Below are 27368 nucleotides of genomic sequence, written 5' to 3'. Positions count from 1 at the left end.
GGCAAAGCTGACACAGCAGGCCCGGGGATCGAACCCCTGGCCCCTATGCCTGCTTGTAGGTGCTTTAATCCGCTGAATTATTTGGCCGGTTCTGGACAAGTTTAAATAAGAAAAAGGAAAAAAATTAAATAGTTGATGGAATTCTAATTCTATGCATGTGTATGTTGTAGATTTCTTTTTGCTTATTGTTAAGCAAGTATATAAAATTCAAGCAGAAAAAAATTTCAGTATTCTCTTAAACTATAGTAGAACAGATTTTAAAGCTGTGTTTTATTTTATTTTGGTATTGGAGATTGAACCCCAGGCTTTTACATTGAGCTAAATCCCCAGGCCCTTTTTATCATTTGAGACAAAATCTCACTAAATTGCTAAATTGCTCAGGTTGGATTTCAAACTTCAATCCTCCTGCCTCAGCCTCCCCAGCACTGGGATTACAGGCATGCACTGCCATGCCCATCTCCTAATTCTTTAAATCTAAAACTGCAGCACTTTAACCTGGCCATTTGAGCATGAACTATTAAGCAACAGTGTCCTGGACATAGGACAAATCTACAGATTGCTAATCTGATGAAAACCTCCTAAGTCTAACACCTAAGTATAAAACTTAAATGCACTTTCAAAGTGGCTTTCCCATTCTTTAAAGTTCAATATAAAAATTTTAAACTTTTTAATATATTTCCTGGGGTGTGAATAACATGGCAACTACACACAAATCCTAAACACAAGAAGCGGTTTCTACCCTCTTTTCTATCACTGCCAACTTCCATTAGACTGGTCAAAACCAGAGCTGGAAGGTGCAACCCCGGCACCATCTCATGGCCTCGGAACAGTAACCAGCTGAGGTACCAGCATTCGGCAGCGGTCAGGGATGAAAGGCTCTGAAGGGCGAAAGAGCCAGAGCCAGAAGAGCGAAAGCAAGCGCTGCCAGGTAAAAGACATCACCGCAGGACGCGAGCCTGAAGCCACGCCTCCCTCAGAGAGCCAGGACGCGTGAAGGCCACCCGAGGCGCCCGTTCCTTCTGGTACCTGGCCTCGCGTCCCAGGACAAGGTACACAGCATTCCTGGTGCCACAGCCTTCAGCCCAATGATAACAGCAAAGAAAATGTTCTCTAAAGGCCCTCCTGCCTTAGGCTGGGTCCCGGTTTAGGCGGATGAAAATGGTACCATGCGCACTGCCGTACTCCCCCGTGCCGCACAACGACTCGGGGACTTGCGCCATTTCTAGGAAAACAGATGTGCTCGAGGCCATGTTAAGGGAAATCAACCTCACACACAAGCTTAAATATCACGTGGCTTCTCTTACGTGAGAAGCCCAAAACAGAAATGGAGAACAAAATAAACTATCATGGGAAATACGGGCCTAGAACTTCTGCGAAATGGAAGGAGATGAGAAGGGGGAGGGAGCCTTGGGGGGAGGAGGGGGAAGGGAGGGGGGAGGGGGGCAGAAAATTAAGATGTGTCGTGGGGCCGTGGAGATACTCAGCAGACTGAGCGCCTGCCGTAGCAAGTGCAGGGACACCAAGGTTTAGTCCCCGGTCCTGCCCCCGGGCGTGCTGAGCCAAGGCACACACCTGCAATCCCAGCACTGGGGAGGCGGAAAGCAGGAGGATCACTATGAATCCAAGCTGCATAGTGAGACTTTGTACCAAATACATGAATGAGAAATAAAAGGGGTACGCATGCGAACTCCTCACAAGAAATACAATTATTGTGTGCTCAAACAAGTAACTAAGTTAATTAATTAAGAATTTCTCTTTTGGGGCCAAGGAGATAGCTCAGTAGAATAAACGCTTGTCTGGCAAACGCAAGGGCCTGAGTTCAATCCCCGGTTCCACCAAAAAAAAAAAAAAAAAAAGAAAAATAAAAAGAATTTCTCTTCTGTAGGTTTCTTAGCCGATTAGAGCCCGTGATGATACGCTGGCCATCTACAACAGACAGGAAGATAGTCTGCAATCCCCAAGTAAAACGCTGATAAGCATCATACTCAGCCCAGTTTCCCGGACCCCGAGAGTAGACCTGGTGCACAGAAACGGATCCTCACTGGAACCCCGAGCGCTGCTCACCTTCTCCCTGCAAGGCGTGACTCTAATTCTATTTTACAATGAATTGTACCCAGACCACTGCACCGCCTAAGTGTCCTCCACTGAATTCTTGCGCTGAGGGCAGAGAACGGAGGGCAGGAAGCATTGGCCATTCTTGGCATGTGAGGATGTGGCTTCCCAGTGGCACTGGTGAAGCTGAAGCGTCACTCCTCCAGCCCTGGGTGGGACACAAAGGGGAGAAGACGCAGGTGCTGAGCAAGAACTGAGTCATGTGGTGGAGCAGATTCTATGCTGAGAATATTCTATGCTGAGAATATTCTGTGCTGAGAATATTTTCTGCCTCTGGTGAGACACAAGCCTGAAAAAAAAAAATTCAGGTGAGGTGGGAAAGCACTGCCATTATGCCTCTAAAACTGACCCTGAACAGATTTCCACTGCACAGGTAGACATGGTTGTTGTTCCAGGTCAGAATCTCACCTCCACCTGAGTGCTGCTGGGTGATTTCACTGGGTCAGTGTCAAGCCAGCTTCAGTCGTCCCCCAAGAGATGTGCTGGGCATAAAGGGAAATCTTCATATCTTAAATACATGAATGCACTCTCATCTAAATACGTTTAAAGTAAAAAGTCACACACTCCATGCACATCAGCATTCAACATCAAAATATCCGCAGTCATCAAACTCCTGTTTCTCCGACATGAGCGCACCTACCAGGATTGGTCGTGCAGGCGTGGGTCAGGGGGCAAGTTTCTGCTTCACTAATCACCAGGGAAGTTGCTGCTGCAGGCTCACAGACACTATGCACGGAGTAAGGGGCTGTGCAATGGGCTCACCAGCCAGGGGGACTCTTCCTGACTGACTGGGGCAGGAAGGAAAGAGGAAACCCCAGCTGGAGGGCGGGTGTGGCGGGGGAACTCTGACCCCATGGTTGGTGAGGGACCCAGGAGTGCAGCTTCCTGTATGGGAGCGTGGAGTGCACCAAGATCTCCCTCACTCAGGCTTAAGGACGTCTGCTGCTCACCCCACACCTACCTTGCACCTGCTCCCACTGGATAGGGTAGGAGATGAAAAATGACAGTTTCAGCCCACCATTGGGGAAAGAACACTGTCCTTATCAAAGATGCACAGATTGTCATTCCTTAACCACTGTATAATGCTTATTTACACAGCATTTACACTGTACTAAGTATAATGAGTAATCTAAAGGTGATGAGAAATATGTGGGCCGAGGTGTGTAGGTTATGTGCCAAAATTACAGCATTTCATACAGGTTTGGAGGTCTTCAGATTTTGGTACCCACAGGGTCCTGGAACCAATCTCCCAGGGGCACTATGGCAAATGCAGTGCCCAGCAGATCACAATTGTGTATCTTTGGTATTTTCTAGTCTCCAAACTTTTAGATCAAGAAACAGCAACTACAGCACCTGCTTTTGCTTAAAACTTCAACCTTTACCAACACAACTTTTCTTGAATATCATTAACAGTTATTTTTATAAAAGAGATTCTCTTCAGCTGATAACCCACTACTGTTATGGACTATTGGACCACATTGGGGTATTTTGATGAATTCAAGTACCTACAATCTTTAGACTGGCTTCAAGTGTGAAAAGGTCCTTTAAAGACTTCTCCAAATACAGCTTCTCTAGCTGCAGTGGAACACCCATCTCTGACAAAACAAAACAAAATATGGGGACAGAAAGAAAGGACCATTTTGCAGTGAAAAAAAAAATATATATATATACACACATGATAATTAGGATCTACAGCTACTTTCTCTTAGTTCAATAAGAAGAAAGGTTTGCATTAATATTGTTTGGACAAGATATCATGTCTGCATTGTATTCTCTGAATAACTAGTATGAACACAACAATATGCAATGTATTAATTATTGTTACTGTCCTACTAACCTGTTTTGAAGCTGCTATTTTATCTTTTTGTCTCACTGAAGTGAGTAACAGATGAATAAATAAATAAATAAATAAATAAATAAATGAGATTCTCAGAAATTCCCTCCTGTGGACTTTCTAACAACACAGTTCATACTTAACCCCTTTCCCAAAAAGGCTCAAGACCATCCAGACACTTTTCTGTATTTTTATTGTTTGACAGGCATTTACAACGTTCCATTCATAGACCTAAAAACATAAAAATAGACCTTCTTTCAGCTTATAAAAGAAATATATAAGAACTTTTGACATAGACACGTCATGACCTTATGTACAAGAGAAAATGGCACCTCTCCAAGCACCAGACTTTCCAGTATTTTCGATGGACATGTTGCAGGGAGACCAGCCAATTGCAACTATTCACACCTTTGCTTCAGTTTTTCCATCAAGACCCAATCAAACCCGAGATGATATGGAACAATGCAGTGATACAAAGGGTATAGAAACCATTCTAAAGCTTTTTTTTTATTAAGAAAACCAGAAGATATAGCAAAAATTTAATAGAATAAAACTTTCAAAAGATCAAGCTCAAAGCCCTGGAAACCCGGAAGGGGAGGGACAGAGGATGGGACAGTGGGAAAAGCAAGCAGGGACACAGAGCATGATGTTCTGAACTTTCTATTGTCTGGAAATATAAAGTCATAACTGATTCTTATAAAATATAATTCCTAAAGCTACTATAAAATTCAGGTCTTTAAAGTACCTACTGATGTGTCAAACACCAAATAGATATTTTCCCCAAAAAGAAAGTTTTCATATTATTTAAACCCTTCTTAGGAAGTAGACATTGTGAAATGGGAAAGGGGAGGAAAAAAAGCTATAAACCTTTTTTTTCAAAAAAAAAAATTGAAAGTGCTATAAGTTGTTTTTGTTCTTCCTATTTAGATATCTGTTTTGAGCATTAGGTTTATTAACATGATTACCCTGTTTCATTGGCATGAAGAACATGGTCAACAGAAGAGATGTTCTAGAAGAGGATGTTTGGTTCAATGGTTTTATGGACTGTCAGGGAAGGGGCAGGTAATCTATGGATGAAGATGCAATTTTGATGAGAAAACCAATGATCACCATGGCAACCCCATGAAAAGGAGGCGCCCCTCCCCCGCCATGTGCAACAGACACACACACTGCCCATTTCCTGTCACAGGGAATCCAACCAAACTCCCATCTCAAATAGAGAATCCAACATTTAAAAAAAAAAATCTGCTTCTTGGAAAAAAAGTTTATCCTTAGTATGAGCTTCTTGTTGGCCTTTCATATATAAATATAAAGTCACCATGCCTCACGCTCTCTGTAAAAGACTATATGCTCACTTTAAACTTAAGAGTTACACCCAACACTGTAAAATTCTCATCTATTTGTGCCCCTGCATCTCAAGTAAAATACAAAAAATAGTGTTTTCTTTTCTCTCTCTCTCAAGTGATAAATTTGGATCTCTTTTCCAAGAGTTTGGCATCTTTATAATTCTATGCAAAACTAGAGCTTCCGAACACCGACAGAGTTAGACCATCCATAGACCAAAAAACATAAGGAAAAAAAAAAAAAGGCTCATCAAAACATAAATGACCACCCTCTCTTCACACATTCTTAAAATACACAGATATTGTCAGACACAGAAGGGGGAAGCTGTACAGTTGTCTTGTTTGTTTCTTGTTTTGTTTCACTGTTTGGAAGTGGGGTTCCCAGCTGAGGTTGGTTTCAGACAGGACAAGCCGTGTACCTGCTTTTGTGTGTGTGCTAGGCCTTAAATTCCATACTTATTTCAACTGCTGGGGGTGGTTTGTCTTCCAGTGCTATCTATTGTTTTCTAATTCTTGAGGCCCTGATTAGTGGAGAATAAATAAAAGCCCTTAGCAATATACAGAAGGTAGGACTCAAACTCTTTTGGGATCCTGAACAATTCTTTCTGACATGGATATTAACAATGGTGAAGGTGGGTGGTGGCCACATGGCTTCAGAACTGGGTCAGCTGCCGAAACTGTGTGTGTGCAAGAGCGCGACCTAAGGGACATTCTCGTGGACGGCACCGGAGGGCTGAGGAGGGGGCGGGGCGGGAGAAATATCTACACACGTTCACTAAGGGGACGCGACGTGGTCAGATCTCAGTGTTCAGCTTCCGGGAGGGGCCAAAGTCTTCGCGCCTAACCCAAATGACCTCCTCACTTGCGCTCTCCAGGCCGCCATTGATGCCCGAGAGGGCAGCTTGCTTCTTGAGCTGTGCCATGCGGGATGCGTGACTATCTGAAGTTTTCCGGCCTCTGTCTCGCTGACTGATGGAGGCAGCCTGAAGCCGCTCCTGCAGGTCTGTGTCCACTGAGGCGCCCTTCACCGACTCACAGAATTCATCATCGTCACTGAGGATGTCTGTCTCCTTGATGTCATCTTGCTCCTCATACTGAGCAAGATCAAACTGTTCCTCTACCCATCGGTCAGTGTCCCCACTGCCAGGGGGCTGCTGGGGCTCTTTCTCCGGGCTGCTGGCAGAGACCGCATCGGAATCAATGGTAAACCTGTTTCGGGCCAGTCGCCGCCTCCTCCTCCCAAGAGACTTGCTTGGGGCGGACACTGCACACACACACAAAAATATAAAAATAAACCCCCACAGGCTTTACCATGAGATGAATAGCCAGAAAGCAAAGATAAGGGACATAAACATTCAAAGGTATGCATCTGGTGCCGAGGTGTCACTGGGGACTTAGGAGTCCAGATGTCACCAGTCCATCTGCGAGTGTCTGCCTTGCCTTGATGTTGGCACTTTGGGGGTGCTACAGCAAGTGACCCAAGAGCAAAGAGGGGTGGGGGCACAGGAGGGGCTGCAGACTGTGGGGAAGGGGCCCCCAGCCCTCTCTGAAATAATGACTCCTCCCTGCACACCCCAGACACAGGTATCCCAGATGTAGAGACTGTCCAGTAGACCATGGGCCTTGGGATTGGTGTTTTCACCCCCACCATGGCCCTGTAGCACAGAGCTACCAAGAGCTCCTGGGGTATGTCCCAGGGTCATTTAGGAAGAGCACAGTTGCTCAGTAAGGTGAAGGTTGCTTCTAGGAGCCTCTTCTTTTTGTAGATGCCACCACAATGCACCAAGGAGGTGACCAGTGGACGGTTGTGCTGCTTTCTGGGAACTTAAGGAGGTGCAGCCAGCTTAAGGGGGGTCACATTTATCTTAGGGGACACATGGAAAAGAGAGGCTCTCAGGGAGATGGTGTCGCCATGTAGTTCCCAGTCCCCTTCCTGACAAAGTCCCATTGTGAGGCTACGCAACGCAAGCCTTGGCCTCGGCTCAATGCATTCCAAGCAGCACCCATTCTTCCACAGTGCAATTCAGATATCAGTACCGAGTGCCATGAGAAAGAAAGAAGAGATGACACTCAAGCAGTTGATTCACAAAGTGCTACAACAAAAGGACTGAATGTTAGGAGAAACACATCACTGGATAATAAATCTTTGGATTTATTCTTACTGCCCTCTAGGAAGCCAGAATTATTAAAAACAGGTAAAGAAAAGACACATCCTATCACACCAGCAAAGAAACACTCCCAATACATACACACAATACACAACACAACACACTCACGATGGCTCACATGGAAATGCTGCTACTTCTGCCTGATAGTGACATGTCTGTTGCATCAGACACAAAAATGTGAGTGGCAACACAGGCTTTCCAAGGAGGAAGAGGAAGTGCCTACGCTGCAGTGAGGAGCTGCTCTCCTGAAGCCTAACTCCTACAAACTGCTACGGTTCCAGTGCTGCTAGAAGATGCCTGTCCTCAGCACGGCCACAGGCGGCCTCGGCGTCCCACACACAGGCCCAGGTCAGAGTGCTCCTAGTGGCCTGCCTTGGTTCCCACTGCAGTGTCCACCGTGCCACCACCCTGTGTGCCCCAGTGCTGTTCCGGGTGGCACATCATCTCCAGGCATGGAACAGAGGGACCCCACCCACTCTTGTGCGAAGGGGAATGAAAACCATTTCCCTCAAAATGGGAAAAAGAAAAAAAAATTACTTCTCCACTGGGAAGGAGCAAAAGCTCCTACTCAGCTTTCCCTTAAGCCCACCACCATGGAGCCTGACTCTCTCTCATCAAGGCACGAGAACTACCCTCCAAACCTGGACTACTGAAAATATCTGTGGAGGATTTGCAGGCTAAAGGGATTTAGAGGCAAACAATGCCAATGCTTGCATCTTTGAGATGTACAAAAGATGAGCTGGTGGATGACACATGGATAGGCAAGAGTGGAAATATAGAAAAACACTCCTCACAGAATGTAGATGGGAGATATGAATTCTTATTATGATAAGTCTGATAACATTAGGGGCTTCCTCCCAGTCTTTCAGGGAGATAATCTTTGAGTATTTCTAGTGTATACTGTTAAACTAATACTAGGCTGACCTAGTCAAGTATCATTTTAAAAATCATCACCAGTGAAAATTCTGAGGATAGTGAACTGGTGTGAAAGCAGAGCAATACTTTTGTCAGCCAAAACTGAGCTATCAGAAAAATCGTTCACTCAGTCAAATCCAACGGTCTATGACCTCCCCTTGGCATTCATGATGATGGCCTTGGACATATATTCTAGATTGTGGGCTGGTTTTATTTTCTTTCCCTCTGTGAGCAGGGAGACTTCTGCTCATCCTACAGACCATACCTGATTGGCTTTAAAGCAAATACAGCTCAGAGTTTCAGTTCACTGATTAATAATTTAACACTAGCCACTGACAGGCAGGTTCCCTGAGGTTGGAAAACAGAGTCCCAAGTAAATATTCTCCAGTAAAAGGAGGAGCAGGGGAAACACTTTCAAGATAAACATCTCTCCACTGAGCTCTAAAGGATCAAGGAACTGTCCTTATTTGGGAATCCTATGAGAAAGTATGGATACGGATGCATGTGTGACTCTTACAGTGCCTTGGAGAACCTGTCAGAGTGCTGGGTGTATTGCACTAGGTTTTCAATAAACAAATCATTTGACTAGAGATGATATTAAAGCCCTCTCTCATAAAATTAAGGTGCTTAAAAAATGGAATAGCCATGTCAAGCTGGGTATGCTATACCAATGAAAAGACCTTCAACCATTCGCAGCTCTATCCATATCTCTCTGACCCACTGAGAGCTGATGGACAGGTATTTGGGACAATGGCTAAAAAGCCTTCTTTGGCAAATGCAAAGGAACCCTCTTTCCTAGGAATCCTCCCTGCAAAATTTTCAGCTGCCTCTTAGGAAATGTGACTATCCTGACACCTTTCAGTACCTCTCAGTGCTATGAAAAAAAATCACTCTGTCTATCATTCGTCCTTTGAGTGCCATTTATAGGTGGCAGAACTGATCTTTCTTCCCTGCTCCAGAGTGACAGGGTAAGTCCTGCAAGTGTATTTACTCTGGGACCTTTACAATGCCAGACTCCTCTCTTTCCAACAGCAGCAGACAGCTTCCCCAAATTAACACAGATAAAAATAAAGTTACAGGCAAAAGGCGAGGGCCATGCCACAATCAGACCTGTCATCTGGTCTACCGTACCTGGACCCCTGAGAATAGGCATTAGTGTGCTGCCACATTACAAAGCTGCTACATTCCCAGAAGTGGGTTGTGACCTTGCTAGCTATGACACACTGCTTTTTGCTAAACAAAGCTGGCCATCATGCAAAGCAGCAACTGTTATTCCACAAGGGGGCTAAGACAGCCCCTCCAGAAAGAGGACGCATTCGCTTGCTGGCTCAGCAAATGAGAAAGGCGCTCCCCAGCCAAAAGGAGAGGGCAGCAGAGGGAAGGCAGGAGGCATGAACAAGAGGGCAGATCCCCAGGGAGGAGCAGGGAAGAAGTGGGGTCAAGGAAGCCCACACCCAGGAAGAAGGGAGTCCCACACCAGCCCCCCTCCCCAGCCACATCTAACTTCCCCTCAACGAGGACGTCAAGCTCACTGGTGTCCTACAGTGGAGTAGGGGTGACGGGGATCTTGAACGTTTGAATCCCCACAGTACCTGCCCTGCTCATGGCTGGCCTGGCGCCTTTCAGCGCACATAATCTTTTTCCTCCAAAGGGGACATACTGCTGGGATGAGGGGAGGCTTTCAGTTTTGAGGAGCTGTCTTCGGTGCTTATCTCGCAGGATCGAATGCACAGCCTTCAGGAAATCCTTCCGGCTCTCTGGAGAACTAAGAAAAGAAGATTTACAGGAGTCAGGGACATGGTACTTCACAGATGGGTACATCTACTGGCCACAAGTGCAACCAAACAAACACCCCCAAGCCCAGGGTTAGGAGACTACAGCCAGGTGGCACTTCCTACGTTCAGCTGCCTTCTCGCAGCAGGTGATAAGAAGGCATGCTCCACTGTATTTCTGCCTTAGGTTGTGTCCTCTGCTGCCAACCTGAGGCCGAAAATGTCATTAATGAGTAGGTTGATGGGCAGAGGGATTGTGCCCCTGGAAGCTGACAAACTCCACTCCTGGCACCTAGGGCAGTCTTAGGGCCTAAAATGTTTGTGAAATTAGTGCAACTCTGCCAAGCATCCTAAGATTTATATCCCAATTTCCTAGTTTCTTCCAAAATCAGCCTCCCTCCTGGTTAAATGCCTAGCCTTCCCATAATCCATTTCAATATGTGAAGTATTAGGGTTACATTCTTAACAACTAGAAAATCTTCCAGTGCCCTATTTCTCATAGTGAAAAAAAGAACCTCTTAGGTAAGGGTTTTCTTTCTTGTTGAGTTCTCAATATTTTTACCCAGGTTAAGTGTCACCTGATATTTCTTCTGATGACAAATATAGTACCTCTACAGACAGGCTTGCTGAACTCCACACACTTTAGCAGAAAGAATCACAATTAGAACTTCTCAAATAAATGGCAAAGATGGTTTTCAAGCCACACGTGGATATTTGTGTAGGGGGTTGGGGGGAAGGGAGAGAGGGAGAGGGGAAGAGAGAAAAGCAGAGACAGAGAGAGACAATGAGAGAGAGAGACTGTCAGAGAGAGAGAAACAGAGACAGACAGAGACTGTCAGAGAGAGAAACAGAGAGAGAAACAGTGAGAGATAGTGAGAGACAGTGAGCGAGGGAGGGGGAGAGAGACTGTGCTACAAGGGATTGAATCTAACTCTTTTACAATGAGCTACATCCCCAACCCTATTTGTTTTTTGTTTGTTTGTCTGTTTAAGGCAGGGTCTTGCTAAATTTCACAATCTGGGCTCAAACTTGAGATCCTCCTGCCTCAGCCTCCCACAGTACTGGGATCACAAGCATGTGCTATCACTCCTGGTTCACAAGTACAATACTTAAAAAAAAAAAAAAAAAAAAAAAAACTTTTCACTTCTGACTTCTGGGGATCTCTCTGTTTGACCTCATTACCAAATAGATGATGTAGCAACAAGAAACACAGGTTTTAAAGTCAAGCCCACCTGAGTTTGAGCTCATGTTCATTTCCTATGATGGGTTAGGCCAAGGACCTTCTATGAACCTTGGTTCTCTTTGGTCCAACTACACAAAATAATGAAGGCTAATGCTGAGCATATTTTTCGTTTGGTAAATGTGCCTTCTTTCTACACTACCAACAGCATTATGAAACACCAATACTAGTCATAATGACATTATTCGGTTGTTTCTGTAAGGACAGCATGAGTGCCTAGGATTAAATAAAGCATGATTAAATGAGACACATTGTTTTAAAATCTTTTTTTATTTTTTATTTTATTTATTTAGTAAAGGCCTTGCTACATAGCTCAGACTTGTAGTGATCCTCCTGTCACAGCCTCCCCAGTGCTGGGATTATAGGCGTGCGCCACCACGCCTGGGGTGCAGAACCGGTGTGGCATGCAGTACTGGAGATCAACCTCAGGTCCTTGAGCTCGCCAGGCAGGCGCTTAGACCACTGAGCTATCTCCCCAGCCCAAATATGACACATATAAAGCCAAACAGAATACAGTCTGTAAGGACCATCTACCTTGATATTTCCTTGGGGGAATAAAGAGAAAAAAACTGGTTGCCTATGGGAGAAGACCTCAGATTCTCAGAGAAGTAGAGGAGGAAGGAAGAAGGGAGAAGGGCAGGAAAGGGAAAGGAAAAGAGAAGCAAAGAGAAAGAAGTGGAAGCCCACAGTGCAGCTTTGCCGTTCACTCTGTGGGCGATCAACAGAGCTCACGGTCCTGTGCTAAGCTTCTCAGGAACACCGGGAGCCTGTGGTGACTACTAGCTCATCCTGGGTGGCTCTGTCTGCTACATCACAGAGCTGCTCCTCGGAGTGCCCAGAAGCACAGGCCGCTGTGGGGATGACGGGGAAGGGCTGTCTCTGGGCTAGACAGCACGACCCCACCAGGCCCAGCCTACCTGCAGCACAGGTGGAAGACCCTCTCTGGCCTCCCTTCTGACTCCGACTTCACGTGGACAATTTCGCACACAGCATTTGCCTCTGCATCTAGATACAGTAAAACAAGGGCAAAAGAGGGTATATTTCAAGTGGAGTCATTTACATGTTTACAAAAAACATTTTTCATACTTTGCTGCCTGATACAATAGTGCAGAACAGCACAGGACCAGAGACGCTTCACTCTGAAGAAATGAAGAGACTAGAAGCTTAATATGATAAGGAGTTTAGCTTAGAAAACTTCAAGTGCAAGATCTTCTGATGGTCCAAAGGGCCCCTTCAATTAATCACACTGAGGAACGTCCTGTGTAGCCAATTTGGCCAAACTATTTCAAGTAAGTGATCAGTTCTTTTGACAACAGTTGGATCAGTCAGTGCCCAAGATTTTAAAGTGTATATCCATCATGCCAGTGATAGAAGGAGAGAGGTTCAATTCCCAGGAGATGCCAGGACAGCGAATAGAGCTCCTCTTCCGTGGCCTGCCCACGTGCCCACCAGAGGTATGCCAAGAAGGTGAAGAAGGGCTGTACATATTTCAAAGTACAGTCAACCTTGGTCTCTCAGCAGGACCCCTCTGAGTATTAAAATCCAAGTCCCTTACATAATACAGTGTAGTACTTATATGTAATATGCATGCATGCTCCAGGTTGCTACACTACCGAACACAATGTCCTATTTCAACTGTTGTTTTACTGTATTGCTTAAGGAATAAGGACAAGAAAAATAAGTATATACATGTTCCATACAGATGCAAGTTTTTTTACAAATATTTTCTATCCATAGCTGGTTAATTCAAGGGTGCAGAACTTGTAGGCTCAGGGCCAACTGTAATTTCTACACACTGAAATGCTATCACCACCCTATTACTGTAAATTATGAATGTAGCACTTGTGAAAGGAACAATTCACCACAGACTTGAAAGCTGCCCACTGGGAGGTGAGGCCTCATCCTACCCAGTGGTCACAGCACTGGTTACAAACCCCCATTGTGGCTGCATTATTTAATCTTGACTGGAATCAATCTGCAGAAAGTTTCACAAACTTTCTCAAACTGAAGATAAACATCATGAAATTCCACATTCTGTTTCTCAAATCCACTGGAATGCATTTCCTAATGAGGAATACTTTGACTAGTTCTTGGAGCAATTAAAATATAATTTCTCCCCCATAATTTTATTGAGAAACAAATAGCAATGAGACAGTTTCAAACCAAATTGGTAGGACAGTTTCAATAATTAACACATTGCATACATTCTTCCTAGTGGTTAAATTGCTATACAAGATACAGACAAAATATGCTTGTTTTAAAACTTCATCTGAATGAAAAGCAGAGGGTGAGAATGAAATGTCAAATCACAAAGATGACTTTGTTTCTAAAAAGTGAAGTCTGTCCTTCATGAGGGAAAATTCCTAGCTAGGAAGCCTGTAGTTTGTTAGAGAAATAAAGCCTCCCCATTTATAAACCTGGTATATGAAGTACATGAACTCATAACTCGTAAGCTAAGATTCTACATTAAGATAAATACTAGTGTACAAGCGCTAAATCTCAATGCCATTGCAGCCTTTGGAGACCCACAATCCATAGGTTCCTTGAAAGTCACCCAAAGGTAAAGTCTGCAAGTCAAATCAAAGATAAAGATGTAAAAAAGCATCATGATAATCAGTGCCCCGGACACTGGGAAGAAAACTTAATCATCTCATGCATGTATGATGCATTTGGCTTCTGCGTGGGACTTGTCCTAATGCAAGGGACAACCATGAAGGAAGGTCAATCCAGTTCACACTGAGGGAATAACTGAAATGTATCGAATATTTCAAGAGGTTTCTCCTCTTGATGCCAGAACAGCTGGTTCTATCAGGACTGATCCACTTTCACTGCTTTGAGAGGTGACAAGCAGAACCAAGGGGGCTACACACCACCAATCAGGCAGGAAGATTGGAGAGACACCCGCAGATGTCTGTGGGAGGGGTATTCTTTTTATTACCCAAAAGCTGCACCTCCTTTACAACTGAAATGGGAAACAGACGTGGCCAAAGTTTCTCCTGACTCCCAAGGAAGCGCCTTCCATGTGGCCCGAGAGGGTCACTTTCCATTCACATAGACATAAGACTTGGTTCAAATTAAGCACAGGATGGGTTCAAGTTCCATAAATATCAGGATCCTTAATCAACAAAATTTACTTCTAATATGCCTGAAGCATCATCTAACAACATTATCAAATATTCTCAGTGCTGACCAACAACTCACTTTACTACTTAGACCACAGAAGAAGAACTAACATTCCAAATACCTTCTACTGGTAGCAAAGATAAAAATGTATAATAGATGCTTCAGGCAAAGCAATGTGTACCCAGAGGCTTTTTCACACATTTGGTCAACTTTTTAGTCCCTCAGCTAAAAGGCAATTGAGAAATTTCTGTGGGTTTTGTTCACAGTTTCAAGGATTCTTTGTAGAAGTACCAGGCTTGCTGCCACCCAGATTCCAGTCATTGTGATGTTATGAAACATAACATAATGACCATAGGTCCTTGGAGCAGTTCTGAAGATATTATCCAATCATTAACTTGGTTCACTCATCATTCAGTATCTTACAGATGGCTGGGTAAATAAGAGGTAATAAAGAAACCCAGGGAAGAGTTATGCATAAAGAAAAAGGAAGGCAGAGTAGACCAAGATTGTGGGCGCACATCACATGCATGAGGACTGGGAAGCCAGCTCATGTTAGAGTTTACCTGCGCTTGCCAGAGCTCGGACCTGCAGGGCTTCAGTAGGGATCATGTGACGAAATCGGAAGGGGTCCCACTCCTCATAAATGGAAAGTCTGTGAGATCCCACCTAAGGGGGAGAGAGAGCCACATAAGAACAAACTAATTCACCTGCACTAACTCGAGCGCCTGCCCAGGGAATGCCACCCTCCTGTACCCGGGCAAGATGCTGCCTGATAAACATGCTGAGGGTATTTAAATGAGTTTGCCAGCCAAATGCAGATAAGAGACAGACAGAAAAGAGGTAAGAGAGGAGACAACTGTGCATCTCATGCTCCAAACAGAAGCATGAAAGGCAGAGCCCTGGCAAAACTTACAAAGGAAAAGAAACCAGACGTAAGAGGCTCTTGCTGACTCAGAGGCAGAATTAATCAAACAGGGCTGAGAACTACATGGAAAGGCATTTTCAAACACGGGGATGAAATGCAGTGTCTTACCAGTTTCTTCTTCTGCTTGGAACCATCTTTATACACGAGGACCACAGCAGTTTTGAAGACTGGAAGGGAATACAATAAAGGCAGTTATAGATGGTAATTTGTAATAGTTGTTTCATGTTGGGAGTGCCTGTCATTGTGGTATTCTGAATATGGGCGGCTTGTCATGACATGCCAGTTACTGCTAAGATGTCTCTTGGGTAGGTGGATGTTCAAGAAGAAAGGGGTGGTAAATGAAAGCAAGAGACAGGAAAAGGAATATTGTGGGACTGTCCTGCTTCAAGGATGTATATGGTGAGATTTTTGGACTTATGTGCAAACATGAGAAGCATAGAATTCTTTATCCTATTTTTAAAATATAATCTAATTTTTAAATGTTTTTTATCATATTATGTAGGGACTTAAAGTTCAACATATCAATACTTGATGAAAAATACCTGTTCCTTATTATGCCTAAGATGTTTGAAATGCAGTGAGATAGTGAGGTTAAGATTGATAGCCTAAACCGTTTGATAATAACAATAAGCTTGTCTTCTGAATAGTTAACAACCTAAGTTTGCAGACCAAAATTAGAGAAAAAGGAGGGCTACAAGGAAAGCCAACATTTTGGCCCTAGCCTTCTAAGGTCAATTAATACTCAGGACATATGAGAACTTGTACTGTAACGTCATGTACCTCGGTAGTGTCCCAAATTTTCTGATCAAGAAGATTATGGGGCCAAAGAGGAAAGTGATCAATGACGTAGAGTGTGCCTAAGGAGAGTCATATGGGGAGAAGACACTCTCTCAGGCTTTCACAGAGAGCACATTGGCCAAGCAGTGGCCGTGACTCATCTACATGGCTGCCGCTGACAAAGGTTCTACAATCTGAGGTACAGGATCTCAGGATAAATCCTGAGGGCATTTCACTGACCTTCTCAGACCAAAAAGCTACAACTCTTGTTGCACAGGTCCTGCTTTACCTTGGTCTTAACCATCCAGTAGAAAAGTATGAAGACGAAATATAGGAAGTAAAGCCATGTTTTTATGTTGAGCTGTGGGGGACTCAGGTCAATAATTTCTGACATTGCCAGTTAAACAGAAGACCCAATGCTATTATGGGCTACTGGACTCTTTTAGAATATTTTGCTGAGTTTACACACCTATAATATTCAATAACGAACTTAGAAAAAATGGGGTATACAGATGAATGTCCATTTTGTATCTGTGTATTCAAAGTGGTTGGGATAGATATATAGTTGCATTCTGTTAATGAATAGAATGATTTGTTCTAATGGTGTTTGTAAGTAGGATCACAAGTCTGCATCTTGTACAGCAATTAACCACTAAGAAGAATATATGCAGTGTATTATTTGTTGAAACTGTACTTTCGATTTGATTTGAAACTGTCTCATTGCTATATGTTTATCAATAAAACTTTGAAAAGAAAAAAAAACAATAAAGGCAGTTATGGCACTAAATGTGTGGGGCTTCCCCCTTAACTTGGACAATGCGCAGTGCTAACAAGACAGTTGAAAGGAGGAGAAGGGTGGGATCCCAAGCAACCAGTGCCTGTCCATCTTCCACAGATTTCTCAAAAATGAAAAATCAACACAGACTATAGAGGCAGAATTTTCCAGGTCCAGAACTAACAGAGAATAAATGCATGGAAATATTTCCCTGATATTTGCCTCCCCTGAAACTGCGGGATGAAACAATTTTAGCTATATTATTCTAAGGTTAAAGTTTAATCAGACACGTACTCAACAAGAACATAAAAGTTAATTTCGTAGCTGGAAGAACAATACAGACGTCTCTAATAATGCAACAATTGCTGAGAGTGGCTTACATTTATAGAAATTAAGTCAACCCCCACCCTACACACAGTGTTCATAATTCAGGATATATATTCACATTTTTTACCTAAAGAAATGACAGTTTACGGAGTAGAATGCAATCTCTACTTCTTTCAAATAGATCTGAATCAGAGTACGGTCTTTAGGAGAAGGAAATATATAGTTTTATTCTTACGTTCTTTCAGGAGACATCCAATGGAGTTACACATAATCTTCTAGAGAATTCGTTAAGTAATGCCAAGCATGCCTGGTATAAAGTGCTTACGATTCCTCCTAGGGGAAGCATGCCCAGAGGGATAGAAGTGTGGGCCCCGCCCGTCCTTGGTTCTCTGCGTCCAGCTCTTTGCTGGGGCCTAAATGTCAACTGCCCCCAAACCCTTACGTTGAAACTAATCTCCACTGTGATAGTTTTAAGAGGTAGAGCTTGTGGGAAGCGATTATGTCATAAGGTTTTGCCCTCAGGAATGCACTTAGTGCCCTTGTACAAGTGGCAGAGGTAGGTGTTCTGCCTTTTCTGCCATGTGGGTAGGTGCCATTCTGAAGGCTCATCTCTTCTGTTCACAGTGGCTGGAGGAGGGACAGCCTGGCAGAGCAGACACAGAATTAAAAGGAAACAAAAGTTCTAAGAATTTTCAGAGAAGAGCCATCAGGTTCCAGGTTCTGTGGACATCACCCCAAAGAATCCAGCTCCCTCTCCAACCTATTTAGGACAACTCCATCTTTCCTGTGTCTGCAGGGTCATCCTAATCCCCAGCTTGGGGAATAAAAGAAACAAAGAAGCTAACTCCAGCTGTAGACAAGAGGACAGGCCTGAGGCATCCTTCCAGGGCTCCCACTGACATGCGGAGGCCACTGCAGAGCACTGGTACCTTCAAGCTGAGGAAACCCCAGCTTGTACCATGAGGGCATCCGAAATTACAGTTGCCAAGGGAATTGGATTCCTTTAAAAGCAAAAGAATTTTGGTCTGCAGACTCAGGTCAATAATTTCTGACATTGCCAGTTAAACAGAAGACCCAATGCTATTATGGGCTACTGGACTCTTTTAGAATATTTTGCTGAGTTTACACACCTATAATATTCAATAACGAACTTAGAAAAAATGGGGTATACAGATGAATGTCCATTTTGTATCTGTGTATTCAAAGTGGTTGGGATAGATATATAGTTACATTCTGTTAATGAATAGAATGATTTGTTCTAATGGTGTTTGTAAATAGGATCACAAGTCCGCATCTTGTACAGCAATTAACCACTAAGAAGAATATATGCAGTGTATTATTTGTTGAAAAATAAAAAAAATATAAAAAAAAAAAAAAAAAAAAAAAAAAAGCAAAAGAATTCTGCTTCAGAGAGAGGACCCAGTGATATTCGCTTCAGAAGTCCCACCCATGCTTAGCACCACAGTGGATCTGCTTCAGCTTGCCCTGAGCTTAACCACCACAGAGCACACGAGAACAAAGAGCAAGCCCTGCCTAGCACTGAGCCGTGAGCGACGAACACTTCCATCTTATCAAGATGGACAACGCAGGGTCATGTGATCCACTCCGAAACAGCCTTGACTCTCAGAACTTCCAGCTTCCCTCCTCAGCCTACAGTCCCTGCTCCAGGCCTTAAAATGCAAATGCCTACCACCTCCGCAGCAGAAGCCTGCACAAGCTCCTCCCTTTTGCATCTGACTTCTTCAGGCAATGGTCTTTATCACTCAGGGCACACGAGCCATCCCAAGCATTAAGCATCCAGGTGCTGGGTGGCAGCACATCGAAGTCAGTTTCAGAACAAAGCCAAACTATTCCCTGAAATTAGAGATTTCCACAAAACAAAAAGAGAACCCTGATTCTAAGTCAAAAGCTGCCTAATCAACTCTAACTATTTCCAGCACACCTCTCTCTACTTCCAACGGCACTGCTTGGAAGGCTCACTGAGCTCTGCTCTTGGCTAGAAATCCTAACAGAACCTTCAACAGCATCACCTGTGAGGGTCTTACCTAAGACCCATCCTCATAATAGCTTATTATGATGACTACAAACAACCTTGGATTATGGGCCCAATTTTAATCTTTTTTCTTTCTTTTCGCTATAACCATCCTATAACTGTACAAATACTCTGCAAAATGATAAGCTTCCTCTTAGCACAGAGCCCCACAGTTTGCATCACCACAGCCTCTACTAAGTTTGCTGGGTGATCTAGGGTTGGAGTACCATGGTTAGAGTACACAGCATGTACTCACAAGGAGGAGTGCCCTGGACACCCACCCTTGGGAGTCAGCTATCCACCTGACACCTGCCTCCCAAACAACCCACAAAGCAGGGGAATGCAGAGCCCTGTTTGAACCTGGCATACACTAATTACCAACCATGGGTTGGTAAATGAGGGCCCTTGGATCAAGCCCACCCCTGTCTGCTTGCTGCCTGTAAAGCGCAGGTGGCCAAAACAGCCAGCTCATTCATTCTGTTATTTGGTTACAACATCAAAGCATGCAGCCAACTGTCCCCAGTGCCCAAAACTTATGATGCAGCCCCCAAAAGAAACATGTCTGTCTGCTCATACTTTCTCCCACTCAAATTATTTGCTTATTCTAGACTGGTTTATTTATCACCATGTGAAATTTGCAAAATTCATGGGGCAAATCATGAAATCCTCTAATGTTGAACTCTGGAACTGCCCAACATCAGAAACAAGTAGACAGTTCATCTATGTCAATACCTTAAGTTCCTTAAATGACTCTCGGAGAAGCACCAAAGACATCCCAGGCCACTCCAAGAAGAAATCACAGTATGTGGAGCACAAAGCAAATACTACTGCCCTCGAAAAGCAACCCCCATCAAACACCCATCAGCTGGTTAACACCCCAATGCTCCTTTGTAGTCCCTACTTAGTCACATGTTTTCTGAGCACACTTACATTCTCTTTCATTATTCTTAATAAAATGTCATCAACAGCTGTAGTAGCTCTTGGGAAATTTTGGGAATAGGACTAATTTTTCAATGAAGGCTAAGTGGACCTAAGTAGGAAGTCCAATCAATCTTGCATTAAACACTGATTTTAATATGCCTTGGATGTTCCCTTTGGGAATAGCAGTAAGTAACCTCCCAATCCCCAACCTCAGAAAAATAACACATAAGAGAATGGTAAATGCTGGATTTTGTACTCCCGAACTTTCTAGGGAGACGCTAGGGAAAGACACAACATAAAACAAAAGCCCGGGCTGCAGACTGTCTGCGCTGGAAATAGCACTGCATTACGTCGTATTCATACCTGCATGGCCACAGCCAAACAAGCTATGCTTCCTGAATTCTGCCCAACTCCCCCTATACTAACCCATATTGTTTTTCTCTCCCTAAAAGCATATTAATATAACACAATCACATAAGTTCTCTAAATGCAGCAACTGTACCCATCTGAACTAGATTATTAAAAATATAAATCACTCATCAACTGTCTACTTCCACCACTATTCGTAACAACATAATTGCCTGTACCTCACAACTGATTAAGCATCCAGAGTTGCAACAAAAGCCCAGCTGAGAATGAACCTCATAAATTCTGGCTTTATGTAAAGCCAGAGGAAGAGACATTTTTCTCTTGATCTTCCATCTTTTTTTTTTTTTTCCCTCTTGGTTTATTTTAAATCCATTGTTTTGAAATGTTTGCTAGGGCTAGCAGCAAAAAATTTAAAAATCCATTTCCTGTCTATTTATACCTAGAACAGACCAGGGCACGGCCATGTTTGCCTACTCATGTAGCTGGGGATTTTGAACATATTTAACTGGAAGGTTTAACCTAGCATTGGTAAGAAGGGGGTGGCCACAGCAGGAACACTACCTCAAAAACCGTGAGTAGCTTTATTTTAATAATTTGTGACTTAGAAATGTTCCTGCTTAGAAAGGGAAGCCACACTTTCCCCCTCCTGAAACGTTCTTCTGATACCTACCAAAGGCTGCCAATTCTGGCTCCTTCTTCCATTTTCCCAGGGAGGCTGGTGGGTTTAGCCAGATGACGGTCGTATGCAAAAGCAGGTCGCCCATGCTCAGATCTGCAACCTGTAAGCCAGAGACACAACGGAACTTACTGCGAAAAGGGATCCATGCTCGCTTGGATCATGAACTTTTAAAATACAGCATACTAGTGTCAATGTTACCTGGTGAAAATATTGTTCCTAAAACATGTGCTTAAGTATTTGACATAATGTATAAGTTACTTTGGTTTAGCCACTCCACAATATGCACACAGAATGAAACATGCTTATATATAGGCCAGGGGAGCAGTCTCCAACTTACCATGGCTCAACTTTAGTTTTCAACTTTATGTTGGATTTATTGGGGAATTAAATAAATTCGGAGGAGCTAAGGCTTTGGTTCAGTACTAAGAGCACTTGCTTAATAATGTGTAAGGCTCTGGGTTCAATCTCTAGTATGGAAAAACAAACAAAATTTTTGGCATATTTTTCAACTTAAGATTGCCTGGTAAGGACATAACCCCATTATACGCTGAAGATCATCTAGTACAATTATTGTCAAGGTAAATACAGGAATTATAAAAAAGAAATAGCACAGAAAATGATAGATCACGTTTTAAAAAATACTCTCAATTTGACAACATCTAATAAGCACTGGAAGCAATAGGTGGTAGACATCATAATGTTTATTTTAGCCTTCTAATGGAAACTAATAGTACTGTTATGTTTTGCTGTTTGAGCTACAATATGATGAAATTTTAATGAAGAAAATCTTTAATTCATACAAAATGTCCAACCTGAAGAACAAATTCTCTAGACTGCCAAAAAACACACGGGATTCACATAAAAAAATGTGGATTTTTTTCTTTATCCTGAGTTTGTCTGCCTGAATTTTAAGAAGATGATAACAACATGGTAAGAACCAGGGTTCTAAAATGCACACACAGTTTTACCTGTAAAAACATCTGCAAAATTAAAGATGTGGTGGGAGCAGTTTCCCAAGGAGATACGGCTGTCAGTGAGAAAGATCTACCCTCCAATGCTCAGACACTGCCGAATGTGGTCTTCCCAGAAGGAGTGGAAACAAATTATTTACTCTGCCAAGGCAGTTTAAAGATCTTATTTTACTTCAGAGGAGGAAAAGAACACCTAAATTAGGAGTTTGAAGATTCCTCGACAGCTATGTGCAGAATGAGGCCTGAAACCCTTAGAGGCCACTAAGTGTAGTCGTAGCCTGAACCCCTCCACGCTTAAGTGCTAAATCACCTCAGATTAGTTCTTCCGGTCAGATAGCCATCAGGATACGGTGACCCAGAAACCGAAGACAGCCCGCCCACAGCCTGCATCTCACACTACAGCCATCCCCCACTATCTGTGGCTCTGATTTCCAAGATTTCAGCTCTCCAGGACCAAACAATGTCTATAAAAATACTAAAACAATTCTACAAATAACCCACTCATGCATTTTAAATTGCATGCCCTGCTAACAAGGTAAATATGATGACACCATAAATATGATGCCATCTCACATGGTCCCTTCCACTCCCTCCTACGGGGGACACAGATTATTGCTTTGCCCAGGGAGCCTCCTGCACCCAGACACCTGGGTTATCAACTGTTACCTCATCACATTGCTTATGTTAAAGTAACACTTGGTTGTACTTCATAATGGTCTCAAAGCACAAGAATATTTAGACACTGGGCATGATAGTGCACACCTGTAATCACAGGTCTTTTTTTTTTTTTTTTTTTTTTTGTGGAACCAGGGATTGAACTCAGGGCCTTGCACTTGCCAGGCAAGCACTTACTCTACTGAGCTATCTCCCTGGCCCTCAAAGCACAAGAATATTGATGCTGGAGACTTGAATACAACAAAGAAAAGCTTCCAAAGTCTCCCTTTAAGTTGAAAAGGTGAAAGTTCTCCAAATAAAAAGGAAAATTACAAATCTTCTATTCCTGAAATTGTGAATGAAAAAAAAAAAAAAAAGAAAAAGAAAAGAAAAAAGAAAAAAAGAAAGAAGTCTGAGCTGTCCTGCTGCCACACCTCCAGATGCAGCAGTTCTGGCTACAGCATGTTACAGCGCCTACTGAGATAGAAGCAGCCTCCCATACTTGTGCAGGGGTGTAGAAGGGAAATCCCCGTGGACACAGACCGTGGCACTATGCACTTGCGGGGAGGTCTGGCACGCACCCTCCATGTTGAAAGAGAAGTACTGTGCTCAGCTTTGGCTTTCCTCCCTGAGTCCCCATCCCCTCCAACCGGTCAGAATCCCAACTCCTCACTGCACAGTGGTAACCGCCACGGGGGGAAGATCAGCTGGTGATGTGCCCTGGTCTCTGTGTACCCATCAGAGCACAACTATCACAGACCACGGTCCGCCCTGTCTGTGAACGTCCCAAGCTATCAGGAGCTCTTCCTCACAGGGGCCTCCTAATGCACCACCTCCTGGCCGCTCACCTCCATTCCATGCTCCACAAAAATTAAGCCCAACATCCCCTTCCTCACAGCAAGAGTCCAAGCACCTGAAAGGCCAGAATTGAGCTTCTAGAGACAAATGGTTCTTGTGGATGACATCACTCTGATCTTGCTGTGTTTCTACAAGCAGCAGCAATCCGGTGATGACCACAGAACACCACATAACTCGCAGGCCCCTCCCAAGCCACCAAGCATACCGCAGAAGTAGAGATGTGGCTCTATTGGTACAGAGTATGGAGACACTGCTACTGCTGAGCCATATTACTATTAGAACAACCAAGGGTTAATAAAACTTAATCACATGACTTGGTTTATCAGTACTAAGTACCACATCAACTAAATCGCTGGATATCTCCAGGTAAGGGCACCCTACCACCCATTTCCCAATCTCCATATAGAAGTAGTTATATTCATAAATAAAATTCTTGGGCACTGTACTGGTGCTATGAATTTAAAAGTAATTAAAGGTCACTATAGTAGATTGTTCAAAGTCCACTTCTTCCAATACAATTGAATGTATCTGTACCTTCTGCCATATGGTTTTCTAGCACCTCCTGAAAGACCAGGTGAAGTATACATCGCCAGCTTGGAGCATGGCCACATGACACCATAAGAAGCTTCCGCTAGCATGTTTGTATGTATGGATGTAGGTTTATATGTATGTATGTATTCATTCATTAATTCACACATTCATTCATCCATTCACTTAGGTTTTAGGGATTGCTGAGCTAAAACTAGCTGTTTTCCTTTCCAACACAGCGTCAGGCTCAGTTATCCAGGCTGGCCTCAAACTTGCCATCCCCCAGCCTCACTCAGACTCCTGAGCTGCTGAGATTACAGGAACATGCCACCATGCCCACCTTCCAGCAGCCCTCCGAGGCCTCCACCTTCCACCCATGGAAAGGACTTACCTGAGACAGCACTGCTGCTTCAGCCTAGCTCCTGGGAAGAAGACACACAGAGCACGGCTGACCCCCTAAGGCACTGAGAAAAGCCAAGCTCAGGTGGCTCTCGTACATTGAGGTGTGAGATATTTACTGTAGTAAACCCATATTGTAGCTGTTACACTGAAGAGACAAATGAGCTAAGCTGCACCTCAGTTTCTTTCCTGGCACACCTCCACGAGGCAAGCATAATAGGGAGTTGCTCTGCTCTCTCTGACCAACAGCTACCCCCTGGGCTTCTGCTCACCCCTTTCACTCTTCCTCCAGACTGCCAGGGCAGGGAGGCCTCCTCTTCACCAGACTGGGATGCCCTCCCAAATCAGGCTGCTGTGGCATCCTCCCCAGGGCAAGGGCCTTACTGGCCTCTCCTTCTTCCTACTTAGGGAAAAGGGAACGATTTATGGGTTCTAGCCAGCTCAAGTCTCCAGAGAGTAGAAGACTGAAGGCCCATATTCATCGTAAAATGCTTCCTGGCCAGCTTTATTTTCATAGCCCGAGACACTCCAGGTAAAACCAGCTAAAGACAGGCCTCAGTTATCCTGGGTTCCATGAAGGCCACGGCCTCAACATAAAACAGCAGACGCTGACAAACATTCTTGCTCCTAACTGCTTTCCAGCTGCTCCTGTGTCCTCTTTGAGTTTTCATAGGATGTCACCATTAAATGGGAACTCTAAGGACCAGGAATCGCCTCCCAGGAGTCAGAATACACTCCGTGTGTTGCACCACAGTCTCCAGCCTCCACCTCCTTGTTTGTCCTGCACTCCCGCCAAGGGTGGCGTAGACTCCTTGAGGGTCTTGGCAGGCATGGCACCCTTCCTCCGGGCCCTGTTCTCTTTGAGGTTTATTCTGATGGAATCAAAGCCACTGCATCCTTTCTGGTTTTAAGACCATTTTCCTCAGTTGAAAAAAAGCAATCAAATGGCAGTTTAGCTGTGCCTCTCGAGTAATCAATTGCCTCTGAGTAATCAGTTTTCCTCAAGTGCCTGCTTCCTGCTGCTGGCCCATCTTATCCAGCTAAAACAGTCTTTTGCTCTCTTTTGACATTTTTTCCAAACTTGAATTTTTCTGGGCTTTGAACTTTGTCAGAGCAGTAGCAGATTTTCCTGCTCTTCTAACGCTGGCATTTTGTCAAGGGTCCCTTCTTCAATCTCTGCACGTTTCTATTTATAATCTCAGTTCAGGGGGGAAGTGCTCCGCACAGTTTGGTGGCGCTTTGTTCCCTGCTGGACAGGTTGCTTCCTTGGCTGTCAGGATTTCATTTCAAAGGACCTCCAGGCTTACCTAAGCCAGGCTCCTTCTTGCAGCCTCTGACTTTGATCATATCCGTGTTTGTGTTTATACATGTGCACCACACTCTCCACATCACCTACTTGTGACCAACACAGTCACCTCCTCCTAAGGTCACTGAAATCCAGATATTGACTTGGCATATAGTAAAAATATAAAAATATAACAAAAACGATTATTCTATCAGCCAGCACAATCTGCTTCTGTCAAAACGGGAAAAAAAGAACAGGGGAAGGTGATGTTTCATGATTTAAAATGTTTATAGTATTATTTGTAGGAGTCAATAAATGAAGCTAAGAAACTCGCCTAACAAGAGGAATTAAGGATAAATCAGTGTTCAGAGACACAATGAAATATCACACACAAATGTAAAATAACATGAGTATTTTGTGTTCAGGGCAAAAATCAAGATATAAAATTAATTTGAGAATACTTAAGCATATCCATGTTTATTAATTTTCTAAACCAAAGGAACACCAAAACATTCAAAGTGTCAGGTTTTGTCTTTTGAGACTATATAGTTTCCTTCTGGTCTTTTTCTATATTTTGCTCTCTAAACAGAACTATTTTTATTAAAAACATGTTATAAAATAGGAAAACTAACTCCAAGGTATCCGTTTCTTCTACACTCTGATGACTAAATTATCTGCCAAGTAAGCGAAAAGCCTTTCTGTGCTTCGCTCCTGATGCTATGGAGGTAAAGACAAAAAAGAACACTTCCGCTGCACACTGCCTCCCCTCTCCAGAATGCCCTCCCAGCCTCTCTGATTCCAGCCTTGCACACTGGCTGTGACACCTCTGCAACTCTGCAAGGTGTTGGAAATAGATATGCAGGCCCTGCCCTGCCTGGCACCGGCCTCATGCACTTCCTCCAGCTGACAAAAACCCACTTCATCTCCCCGAGGACTACTTGTCCCACACTCAGATCTGCACTTCTGACCCTCCTGGTGAAGCTCACACCACCCAACTGAGTCACAATTTAAGAGTAAGACAAGTGACAGTGGTGGTGCACTCGTGTAATCCCAGCAGTCAGGAGGCGGAGGCAGGAGCACAGCCACGAGCTCAAAGCCACCCTAGGCTGCACTGTGAGCTCAAGGCCAGCCTGAACTACATAGTGAGACCCTGTCTCAAAAAAATAAAGAAGTAAATTCCTCCATGTGTTCATTTTTACATCTGATGATTGAGTGATAGCGATTGGACTTCCTTTTTAACCTGGACAGTGACCAGCTCTGATAGAACCTAGCCTTCCTAACCATGACCAGCTCTGATAGAGCCTAGCCTTCCTAACCATGACCAGCTCTGATAGAGCCTAGCCTTCCTAACCATGACCAGC

The 27368-nt window shown here is 43.9% G+C and overlaps 1 protein-coding gene across 4 annotated transcripts in view; it reads right to left on the bottom strand.

Moving 5' to 3' along the window:
- Positions 1 to 4122: 4122 nt before the first annotated feature.
- The window catches only part of Tiam1 (T cell lymphoma invasion and metastasis 1), a 421384-nt gene continuing 398138 nt past the window's right edge, over positions 4123 to 27368 (bottom strand). For all 4 annotated transcript variants that reach the window (XM_023705557.1, XM_004645347.2, XM_023705559.1 and 1 more), the window contains 6 exons: positions 21304 to 21412; positions 15541 to 15599; positions 15071 to 15173; positions 12302 to 12389; positions 9965 to 10137; positions 4123 to 6553 (listed from right to left, as the gene is read on the bottom strand). In XM_023705557.1, coding sequence (XP_023561325.1) covers positions 6084 to 6553; positions 9965 to 10137; positions 12302 to 12389; positions 15071 to 15173; positions 15541 to 15599; positions 21304 to 21412 — 1002 coding nt within the window. In that variant the 3' untranslated portion in view covers positions 4123 to 6083. The remainder of the gene's footprint in view (positions 6554 to 9964; positions 10138 to 12301; positions 12390 to 15070; positions 15174 to 15540; positions 15600 to 21303; positions 21413 to 27368) is intronic.

This window comes from Octodon degus, unplaced genomic scaffold, assembly GCF_000260255.1.
Source record: "Octodon degus isolate 3935 unplaced genomic scaffold, OctDeg1.0 scaffold00225, whole genome shotgun sequence".
NCBI lineage: Eukaryota > Metazoa > Chordata > Mammalia > Rodentia > Octodontidae > Octodon > Octodon degus.
Note: the sequence above shows the minus strand (reverse complement) of the source record. Positions and strands in the feature narration are given on the sequence as shown.